Below are 12303 nucleotides of genomic sequence, written 5' to 3'. Positions count from 1 at the left end.
TTCACATGTATATTGTGTGTACAGTATGTGTCTTTATGAATCCAAAGTTGGAAAATTGATTTTGCCCATGCACATCAGCACATCAGTCACCCAGATGGTAAAATAATTTATTTAGGGTTCGTGGTAGTTCAGGGACTCACCACACAGCATCGCCCACAGTTTCAACGGAACAGGAGAAACTGTGATGAGTGATGCAGCTCTATACCACCTGTGGTTAAATGGCCCTTGCAATCCAGATGCTGGCAGTTCAGGTCAGTTAATTGTGTTAAACTCCACCTGTCGATCCAGATGATCAGATATCCCCAGGACATTAGTTAATTTGAAGTCCAAATCTAGTAGATTATTTCAGCCATCATTTTCAGTTAAGTAACCAGAGTAAATCACTGACAGGTTTGTTCAAGTCATAACAAACCTGGTGTCTTGAGTAAAAATATAATCTATCATCAGTCCCCCTTGGTAATATGAATGCTGTATAGAGAGGGTTATTGTATGCATTTACATTGGAGAAACCTGATGAGGCTGCAAAGGAACTGCAACATGAAAGCGCTTGCAACAGCATATGTGGCAAGAATGTGAATACAAGAAAACACTTGATACCATTTTTAGATCTGTCCCTAAGGCCTTGTTCAGACTGTAGGCAAACTGGCTCTCTTTCACAAATCAGATCTTTAAGACACACTGTCTGCACTGCACAAGTGATCAGATCAGATGTGTGTGTCCAGACATCACCAACATGTCCGCACATGGTTGTTGTGGTAACAACATAGGCGTCAGAACCTATATACGCTGATGATGCAGCTTTCTAATGCAGAAACATGAGAAGTGTGCAGAAGCCTCCCTCCCAAAAGAGCCAGCAGACGGTTTATTTCAGCGTCTGTTGTTTGCTGTGTTGTCCTCCATGCCACTCTGATAGCAGGAGCAAGGATTCTGCTGAGCCACTCTGATGCACTACCTTCACTTTGGATTTGATAGTGTCATTATGTGAGACGTTACGAGTGACACTAACGACAGTTTGAAATCCAATTTGCGTGGCCAGAATGTCCAGACTGAGATGCATCTGGAGAAATTCCATTGGAATCACATTTCAAACCACCTATAAATATGGTTTGGATCCAATTTGCAAAAATCATACTTCATGTTTTTTGGCTTTCGTAGCTCTCTAAAATGAATCTGGATATGACAAAAGGGATTTGTGCTGGCAGTCAAGAGATTCATATGCAGAGGTGGTCCTGCCTGCATGGGTACGTCTTGTCTGGTGATCAGATCTGAGTACAAACCCTGTGTCTCAGAGAACATGTTTCAAGATGCATGAGTCACCTCATGAACAGAGCCTGTTGCCAGCTACCACAATGCAATACCACACACTTTGGAACTTATGCTGCTTGTCATTAACAGACACGTGTTGCTTTGGGCCAACCGTAGCTGCAGCAGTTTGTATATTTCATCAAATGTCAGCCATATTTCCCATCATCATCACTCAAACTGACATGATTAAATTATGATCTTTTTATAATACAAATGAAAACATGTGCAACGAGCAATACAGTTCCCATCTCTGATATTCTCTCATCTAGAAGTGCTTTCTCCACTCCAGATGGTTTTAGTTCCATTATTAAAAAAACAACTAAGTAAACAAGAATGTTTATGAGTCATTTAATTAAAAAAAAAAAAAAAAAAAAAAAAAAACAGCAAAATATTTGTGACCTTGGAATGATTATGCTTGAAAAAGAAACAGAAGAGAGCTGCAGAGAGAAGTTAACAATTGCAGGAGGAAAACTACAGAAAACCTGTCACCTGTTGCAACCTGAAGTGTCTGTGGTGCTGCTCCCTCATCAGGTGTGTGAAACCACAGTGTTGACAGTACAGTCGCTGCCCTGTTTGCCTTTAATTGATCCTCCTAAGGGAAGGATCTGGAAAGGAGACAACACTGCATCACCTCCTGCTGGCTGCCTGCCTCCTACTTACACCTGATGAGAAGCTGGTTGCTATGACAATCTAGTGTGTGTGTGTGTTGGTGTATTTCTGTACTCAAGATAATCCAATATTCTACATATCCAATATGATTCTAAACTTGAGTTTATGGTTAAATAATAATTTCAACAGTTCAGATTGACTCAAACTCAAGTTCAACATGATAAACACATGCTTAACAGTTAGGTATGGCTTTATTCAGACTATAGAATAAACTATAGATACAGGAGCTAAATAAAAGTTAATCTTAACTTCATGTTGCTGGTCTGTGTGGCCTCAGCAATGATCCTGGTCCTGTGAGTGAGGTGCCACTCGTGTGCAGGTACCTGACTGGTCACATAACAGGGGAGACTGGTAAGGGCAGGATGCACGACACTAATTGAGTGTAAATAGATGGAGTGGCACCTTGTAAAACCTGTCCCTAAGCATGATGGGTCGAGTGTGAAGAGAGCTCTTTCTCACATACTGCCTACCGGGACCAAGAGAGACCAAGCCCAGAAACCTCAAGGGAATTATAGGCATACTCACAGCTGTGTCTACTCTGCAGTCACGGCCCCTGCTGCATCATTCCACTGGACACACCTGAAGCATCAAAATGAAGCACACAGAAATTACTCCGGGGGAGAGAAAAAACAGGATGTGGACAATGACCATTAGATTACAGAAACAGCAGGCACTCTCTCTCCTTTTTGTATTTAGAGCAGATTGCTTTGACATCAACACTGAACTGATAGTTCAGTGTTTCCCTCAGGAAAGAAAGTAATGGAGGTGCTAAGCTCCTTGGAAGGAGAGGAAGGAGAGGGTCAGTAGTGCTCCTCTCACCCTCTGTAATGTAATCTTTGAAGTCCTCCACTTACATTTATTTTTGCTTTCATGTTTCATGTATGCCATTGTGTCTGTTATGTTTTTATTCCTCTTAGTCTTTGTTTACTTCCCGTCTTCTATTTTCTAACAATCGTTTCAATGCCTGTAATTTTATTTAAATGCCAATGTGTTTTAAATATATTTAAAAGTAGTAGTTGTAGCAGTAGTACACTGATTCTTGGGAATTTGGATAAATCATGTCCCACTAAGAAAAATGCTATTTCTGTTGGAAATTTACAACATTTTAGTGAATAAAAAGAATCAAGGGCATAATCAGGGGGTCCTTTGCACATTTGTAAAGTTTTTTCATAGGTTTATTTTTAATTTGTATTAATTTAATGATTATATGTTGGCCCATGGCCTGCAAAACCAGTTGTCCTCGGATAGGAGATAATCATTTCAACTTGATTAAAACAACAAAAAGTAATAATTTCATTGAATAATATCTTTACCACATGAAAGAGTACATCATAATATGTATTAAAAACTACAAACGATGAGCTTTGAACAATATTTACTATTATTTTGTCGTTGCTCAAAAAGTGTCCCACATATACGTCACCACCGTCAGATATATATTTAAAAAAATAATAATAAAAAAACTACAAGGTCAATTACATTCCTGAGGAGCCCTTTTCAAACCTTCAGCTCTACTGCATGCTTCAAGACCACTCAGGCTCCTGGAAGTTTGCTATTTTCTCTTAAATCTCTTCATATTTTTGGACACTGCTACTGTCACAACCATAACATGTCAACACCGTGACTTCTGTATAAAAAATATTAAATTAGATTATGGAATAAATGTATACTTTTTAAGAAGAGGTCTGATGCAGGTAGCAACAGGGGGGAAACAAGCTGGCTAATGTGAACAACTCATGCTTATCATGTGAAAGAGCAGGTTTTTGTCACCACCGTCAGACGTCACCACCGTCAGGTTTTCTGTGTGACGGTGATGACTGAAGTCTGAAAAATGCTTATAACAGAGCTCAGGATTGTTATTTTTTGTACCAAATAGTTAAATAAAGTTGTTAAGCAAGAAGCCATTGACTTGAGTGGTATAAATTTTGGAAATGTATGTTTTTATGAGGCCACTGTCACCACCGTCAGATTAGTGTCACCACCGTCAGAGGCAGTTATATTGCTTTTAAATGAATATGCTTACAATATGTTTCTTTGGTGCTGTTGAGTTATTGAAGTAATACTCTCTTTTAACACAAAAATATGTTTTTCAAATAAAAAAAAAAAACATTACGGTGACGGTGTTGACAAAAACAAAGTAGCCTAATAACTGGAAAAATGCCCATTTTATGAAAAAAATGCAAAATGAGGAGGTTGCACCGGTACATTGCTGAACAGCCAAGACCTTGGCCTATAATGATATACCTTCAGATTTTTCAATTTAACTCACTTTTTTTTTTTTTTTTTTCAAAATTAAAACCTGTTTTATCCAAATTCCCAAGAATCAGTGAGTAGCAGTAGTAGCAGTAGCTTTAGTAGTAGTGGTAGTAGTAGTAGCAGTAGTAGTAGTAGTAGTAGTCATCAGTTAAGGGTCAGTTAAGGGTAGCCCTTAACTCACAGTTAAGGGTTACCCTTAACTGACGTTGACGTCAGTTAAGGGTCTGTCGAAATAAACAAATAAAACATTACAATAATAAACAAATAAAACATTTATTTACTTTGGCCTTGCCACTGCAACGAGGAACATGGAATGTGCTCCCTGAGGTCAGTCTGACCAACATGATGTGCTGCAGTTCACATTGTTAAGATCAGCTAACTTGGCTTGAGAAGATTTTTTTCCCTCCAGGAGGTTGTCTGAGTCTGATATTTTATTGGGAAAAACAGACAGTAATGATTTTTTCTGACTTTTCTGAGTGGAGACACCTGGGAATAAACAAACATTTGGGGAGAATGCTGTAGATATTGTGCTGCTGTGTATTTACTCCCCTGGTGCTCTATTTCTTTTATAGCGTCTTTGTGCTCCAAAGCATGTCAGATGTTTTGCTTCTCCTGCTCCAGTTGATGATTATAACAACGTTATTTGTACAGCTGTTTTATCAAACAAGTTTTTTTTTTTTTTCTTTTACCAAGTTCTACTGGTAACAAAAATACACGGAAAAATACATATCAGTGAAAGGTTTTTAGCAGGGACTTACAACCAAGAATGTGTCAAAAACCTGCAGGCTGCATTTACTGCTCCCAAAGATTGATTTACAAGAATTCCAACATTTAGACAGTCGTCTAAATGTTTTAGGAAAGAAGTGAAGTCCTTATACATGTCCTTATACATGTTATTCATGTGTGATGTTCTCACTCCCTGAATTCAGAATAATCATATACATAAGTGCATTCAGTTAAATCCCAGGCACAACTTTGATGTTCAACTTGGACTAAGGGACTTTACAGTTCTGGGTCGAATGCCTTCCAAATTTCATGTGTGAGGAAAGATAGGAGACAAAATTTTAAAAAACATTGTAGTAATGTAAGATGCAGGAAGTTGTACCACTCAGTGACAGAGTTAAATCACTGTGTGACTTGTTAGGCATTATATTGATCATGCTTAACATTCATTTATGTATAAAAGTTCTATACTGTAGCCTTTAGTACATTTCAGAATCACTGTGTTTACAACTCTACTTTATTATATTAAAATATATATATATTTAAATGAAAAATATCACAAGATTGATTGTGTTGCCTTGTGGAAAAGCCTGCCCGTTTCCTCTTCCATTATTTCCTTTGTTGATTTCTGCTCCTTTCTGGCCAATCAAATGGCCTTTGCTACTTTCACACCGCAGCAGTCATTGTTCACTTTGTTTTTATCAGTGCTATTTCCAATTTCTGCGGGTTTAGATTACCTCTTTAATCTTAACATGCCCCTACTGTTGTGGTGTGCAAATTAAGGAATAAAACAAAGCGACAGCGAGTATACACAAAACTGGTTTGCTCCTCTGTGCTTCTATTTTGGGCAAGTTCATTTCAGTAATTAGTGTTGTGCAGCCCTCAGGGTGCAGCTGGGATATAGACAGACAATAACAACAAACCAGTATAGCGAAGACAGAGCAAAAGTAATGGTTTTGTTTGTACGGCGAATTTGCAGGACAAAGCAAACAAAGTCCCTCACAAATCAGGTCTGATGTCTGTTGATGTCTCTGTTTCTGTCTCTTTCTCTGTGTATCTGTGTCTGACCACCTGAGGCATCTTGCTAAAAGACATTTTTCTGTTGTTGATGTCTGATTCCTTTCTCCCTGTTTCCCTGCCCCCCTCTGTGTGGCTCTCTTGTCTGCTGAAGTAGTTAAGTAAAGGCTGCTGTCAGCTGCTCCAGTAGTTTGTGTGCTGTGTGCTGAGGCACAGTGGCTGACACTCGTCTTCAGCCAGCCTTTCATCTGCTTAAACACTTTGTTAGAGGCCAGCCCGACACACAGACAGACTGTGATCACAGACATGATGGATACATCTGACACTTTGCTGGGAGACTGGCAGACCAAAGTGATACTACAGCGCCATATGTGACTGGGGTTGTGTGTGTGTGTGTGTGTGTGTGTGTGTGTGTGTGTGTGTGTGTGTGTGTGTGTGTGTGTGTGTGTGTGTGTGTGTGCGTGTGCGTGTGTGCATAACTGATGGATGGATTGCCAAGAGGTGGAACATGTCACTGCAGTCTGATTTTTATTTAGGCTAAGTCAGAGTGTTTGTGTGTGCATCACATACTGGTTACTAAAACACACACACACACACACATTGTGATGAAATTTAGTTTTTAGCTTCTCTAACACGGTCTCACATCACTTGTGTTAAGGCAAAAAGAGTAGTTCAGCTTTACAAGAAAATTCTTTGATGCTATAGGCCTGCTCAGCCCCATGTCAAACACTAATTAACTCTTCTCTTTTTTACGGAAATTCTATTTGTGTCTATTTTACATTTGTCTATTTTTTTTTTCATATGTTTTAAAAATGATGCAAACAATATTGGGTGTAAATGGCTCCTTTAAAAACCCTTATGAAAAGAAAGATTTATATTGTGTGTGTGTGTGTGTGTGTGTGTGTGTGTGTGTGTATCCTCCAGGTCTCCAGTCATGGCAGGTGGGCTGTTTGCTGTGGACAGGAAGTGGTTCTGGGAGCTGGGAGGATACGACACGGGTCTGGAGATCTGGGGTGGAGAACAGTACGAGATCTCCTTCAAGGTAAACAAATAAACAAACAAACAAACAAACAAACACACACAATAACACCATACATAAGATGACAAAAAAGCCTCAGTGACATGGGTACAAAGTGAACAGAATAGAAATACATTGTCCTCAAAATGATTTACACATGTTTACAATGAGGGTTAACAAGTGGATTGTAAACACCAGAATCGATTGAACAAGGCCGTTATAATGATAATTTTTTATTTACAAATCTTTTTTTTTTTTTTTTTTTTTTTTTACAATTTCCACATTCACAAGTGTCACAAGTGTAATTAAACTCCAGGCTGCATTAATCTTGCCCAGCAACAGGAATTGACCATACGTGCTGTGGAGGGTGACAGGGGTGCTGATGACACTCAATCAGTATTTTGTCAGGTGCTGAGCTCTTTGGCATTCAAAGCTCACTTCGCGGCCTGGGACTCTGCTTTGCCCCACACGTTCCTCAACTTCACATTCTGTCGTCAAACCAAATAAATCAGGTCGTATACCTACTGGCCGTAGGTTGATTCAAGTCATAATGTCTGTCATGACAACCTTTATAAACCGTTTACATACCAGCAAGCCAGTGCCACTGCTAGAAAGATTTGTGCCTCAGAAATAAACATAATTCTGCAGACAGTATTAGTCAATAGTCATTGAACAAAATTTTATTGAATTGTATCAAGGTTTTATCAACTGTGAAGCCCATTTAATGTATCCAATCATATCATGAGATTAGCATATTATCCCATTCCTGTCCAATTTATGGATTTTTTTCATTGTAGCTTAAGGCTTGTTCCATATCAAGTGAACAAATCAAAAGATGTCAATCAAAGCAGTTAGTCTGCGCTTTAGACAGAGGGTGATGCATTAATTTTGCACCCCAGTGTGTTTTCCCATTCATCTGGCAATGTGAAGAAGGAACCAGGAGTTCCAAAGCACTTTGGTGGTCAGTTGAAACACTGTCAAATGAATAATTACAGCATTAAATGTCCTTTTGTAAAATATCGCTGTTCAGACTACAGGCGATAAAGCTCCCGTTTTCAGTGGGAGCCAGCATCATTAAGCTACAAACAGACGCCCGACACACAGCATTGCATGATGGGCTAAAGAAAAAACATTGAGCTGGCTTCAACTATTTTTAGCACTCCAGCGATGCAGTGAAACATTAACCGGTTGCATTTCTACTCCCCCTCTTTTCCCTCCTGAAGATCCACCCTTTGACTTATATTAACATGAACCACGTCACTGAGTGTTCGAGCGGCACTTCAGTGATGACTCAGCGACGATGGAGCTGGCCACGCTTGACCATTTTGTAGCTTCATTGCCCGCATCCTGAACACAGTTATTCTCCCTTGGCCTCAGACACAGGCTGAAGGCTGTAGGTCCTCTCAACTCTTATGGGAATATTATTTTGAAAAGACGAGGGTGCTTATCTGCTCTGAGATTTCTGCACTATTACTGCTCAAGTTCATAAGTCTTGTCAAGTGGTAAATGGACTGCATTTGTATTGTGCTTTTCCCATCTACCGATCACTCAAAGTGCTTTACAATGCTTGACGCACATTCATCCATTCACACTCACACACTCACATAACCAGATGACCACTGTACCTCCTAAGCCACACCACCCTTTTTTCAAAAGTCCCTTGTTCTCCTCTTTCCTCTAACCATCGCCTTGTTCTGATATCCCATCCTGCACACTAATTGTAAATAAAAGCATCAGCAAAGATGTTTTGGGAGGTGTTGCACAGTTGCACAGTTTGCTGTCTCAACATGCAGCCACTGTTCTACCTAGATGAAATGATAGACTAAACAAACTCCTCATCTCCACCAGATCAGTCAGCTTTAGTACATAGAAAGTTATAATAAAAGCCATGATTCACATCCAGCTAATGAGCTTTACTCAGAGCCCATACAGGAGGCTGACTGGGCTCTCCATCCCTCTCCTGCTCTTCCTCGTCCTGATCTCAAATAAATCAGACTGCATTAAAACAGGGCAAATGTTTATGCGCTTTTAAGTCCAGCTAATAAGCTTCAAAGTGTAGGCAGCAGACAGACAGGAGGGCAGATGGAGGAAGTAGAGAGCAGAATGTTCAAAGGAACCTTCCAGATTCAACAAGCTGTTTCTGTGATCATGTTCCCATGACCTGTCTTACACAACCACCCTGCTGCAACAAGAGAAATGTGTGTAACCGGCTAAGACACCTGATTCAAAGGCAGAGCACCTCCCTTTTGATAATCAATTAATGGTTTTAGTCGTTTTTCAAATAAAAAAAGACGCCTCACTAAGATGTCTTTCTTTTCTCCATTCATATCATTATAAAATTATTTTTTTCTTTCTTTTTTGGCTGCTGTTCAAGAAGAAGACATTACTCTGGGCCCTGCTGACTTCACCTGAGCAATTCTCGCTATTTTGACACTTTATGGACTTAATGAGTAATTGATTATGGAAATAATAATTGATTGATTAATTCTTTAGCTCCGTTACTTCCAGTCCTGTTTATATTTCTGAATAGGCTTTGGTGACAGTGGATGGCAGTATTCACAGTTAAAATTTAATATCACATTGCCAAGGCATCAGCCATGCACAGTCACAATGTAAAGCTCTCAAAAATGTCTTTTCTTTTCCCCTGGAGACTGTTAAAGTCCTGTACAACACGTTTATATTACTTGGCGAATGATGGTCCAGATTCAAATCAGGGGGCAAAAAAACTGAATTGTGGCATGCTGTGCTGCCTTCTGCTGTGCTACTTAATTCTGCTCTGTGTGCTTAGATATTTAATTTGGTCTCCTTCTATTGAGATCCCCATTAGCCGATACAGCGCTGACAGCCAGTCTCCTGAGGTGAGAAGATTAACAGGCTCTTATACTAATCCGACCAACCAAACTCCTGATCCTGCAGACAGACAGGCCCTGCTCTGTAAAACAGAATCACTTTATTCTCTGATATAGCAAATGTAGAGGAATTTGTCTCGGGGACACTGGAGGAAAAACATACACTACTCACAAAAAGTTAGGGATATTTGGCTTTTGGGTGAAATTTATGGAAAATGGAAAATGTTCACGCTACAGTGATATTATATCATGAAAGTAGGGCATTTAAGTAGAAGCATACACTGGTGATTTCCTCATCTCAAACAATTTCTTGAAACAAAAGCCAACAACAGTGGTGGATATACCACAACAAAAAATGTCAGTGTCAATAACTTGTCATGTGCCCTTGAGCATCAATTACAGCTTGACAACGACGTCTCATGCTGTTCACAAGTCGACTTATTGTCTGCTGAGGCATGGCATCCCACTCTTCTTGAAGGGCGGCCCTCAGGACATTGAGGTTCTGGGGTACAGAGCTCCGAGCCTCTACACAGCGACTCAGCTGATCCCATAGGTTTTCTATGGGATTCAGGTCTGAGAAAGTGCAGGCCACTCCATCTGAGGTACCCCAGTCTCCAGCAGCCGTTCCCTAATGATACGACCTCGCTGAGCTGGAGCATCAAACACCTGATGTGAATTTTGCCGTTAAACTCCTTGTTAGAGAACAGCAACTTGTGCAAAAAGTACTGAAACATTGAACAGTTGGACATGTGCATTCAAAAGTTTACAGAAGGTCACATTAAGTTCACCTGTAAAGGTTATAATGCATTTTAGGTTCATCCTGAAATTTCACCCGAAAGCCGAATATCCCTAACTTTTTGTGAGTAGTGTATGTCCAGCTCACACAGTCACATACCTTGTTTCCCAAATTGGGAAACAAGGGAACATGCAACAAGCAACAAGGGAAGCAACAAGGGAACAAGGGAACATGTGGAGCAACAAGGGAACATGTGGAGATCAGTCATGTAACCCAAAAGAAAGTAAAAATCAAGTGGGACCAAGTTGCCAAGACACCACCACATTCGAGAGCCTTTGCTAGGCACCCATCACTCTTGCTTACTGCATGATCCTAGTCAGTGATGGACAGCTGTGTGATGGCTTGCCTGCTAAATGCAAAGCAGACAAGGAGTCTTTATAAGTTTGGGTGCCACTTTATGTTTGGATATAAGAAATGATAATTTACACCAGTAAAAGCTGGGTGAAGAGTTTTTATTATTTTTGAGTCCTATCAGAAGTTGTCTCTCTCTATCATTAAAATATTATGGTGGTAAGTTATATCTCTTTAACTAGACGTGCTGTCAGTGAATGAGAGCAGGACCTGAATCATCACTTTGTCCTTAACCCTGTTCAGCAGTCTCACCAACCAATGGGGGCTGTATTACTGTAAGTATGGTGACCTCCAGTAATGAGATCATTCAGTCTCCCTAAGCTGGCACTGAATATAAAGTTGTGTTGTCTGCCTGGATGTACTTACAACATGTCACTGTGTGAGCTGGAAATAAGTTGCCCCTCAAATGTCACCCAGACAAACTCCTCAACCAATGAGATTAACTCCAATCTGCAACACATATACAAAATAATATTATTATTGTTTGATTTTTTTCACCATTGCTTGCATTCCATGCATCAGAGCAAAAACGAATTTAAAATCAACCATAGATCTAGTTCCCCACACGGTAACTCAGATGTCTGAGTAGTTTGTGTTCATGTGTTTATGACAACATTCATATTATTGATCAAGCTAGCAATAACTGAGCTAGCAAGAAATCTTTGGCTATTTCAGAAGTGTTTGGGTCGTTACTCAAAAAATTTAATGTTTTGCACTTTACTTTTTTTTTTTTTAAGTAATGCATTACTTTGCTTAGTTACTAACTGTGGAAAGTAATTTGTTACAGCACTCGTAACAGTAACAGAACAGTAATGCATTTGCCATAGATAAGTGTTTCAGAAGACAGAGAATTTAATAAATGAGCACCCACCTATTTGACTAGTGGCATATTAGAAAGTTATGTGGAGAAAATCTCAGTTTTCTGAACAAGTATGAATGGAAATGAATACTGATAATATAATGTTCCAGCTCAGATTATTCTCTGTTTTGTTTCTTTTTTGGCTTAATTGCATTAAATTCACTTTTATGTGCTGTGTTAAACTATGTTGGGAAGAGAAATTACATCACACGTCTGGCAATTTATTCTGTATCTAAGTCTTCTCTGACTTGGACACCCAAGAAAGTATAATGTTCACGTGGCTCCTCCTACTTGGAGATTACACCACATGGATGCAGCTGAATTTTTATGCGTCCATGCTGGTTTGTCCATCCATCTGTATGTCCATGCAAACACAAATGGACCAGAGACAGGACTGATGCAAAAATTGCAATTTATTGTTATGCAGGGAGGATGGTTTAGTGGAACCTGATGCGATCCA

At 39.6% G+C, this 12303-nt stretch overlaps 1 protein-coding gene across 2 annotated transcripts in view; it reads left to right on the top strand.

Annotated features, from left to right (window-relative positions):
• LOC115371155 (polypeptide N-acetylgalactosaminyltransferase 10-like) overlaps window positions 1-12303 on the top strand; it is a 167673-nt gene that overhangs the window by 125958 nt on the left and 29412 nt on the right. For both annotated transcript variants that reach the window (XM_030068331.1, XM_030068330.1), the window contains exon 7: window positions 6895-7012. In XM_030068331.1, coding sequence (XP_029924191.1) covers window positions 6895-7012 — 118 coding nt within the window. The remainder of the gene's footprint in view (window positions 1-6894; window positions 7013-12303) is intronic.

The sequence above is a fragment of the Myripristis murdjan genome, chromosome 14 (assembly GCF_902150065.1).
Source record: "Myripristis murdjan chromosome 14, fMyrMur1.1, whole genome shotgun sequence".
Classification (NCBI taxonomy): domain Eukaryota; kingdom Metazoa; phylum Chordata; class Actinopteri; order Holocentriformes; family Holocentridae; genus Myripristis; species Myripristis murdjan.
Note: the sequence above shows the minus strand (reverse complement) of the source record. Positions and strands in the feature narration are given on the sequence as shown.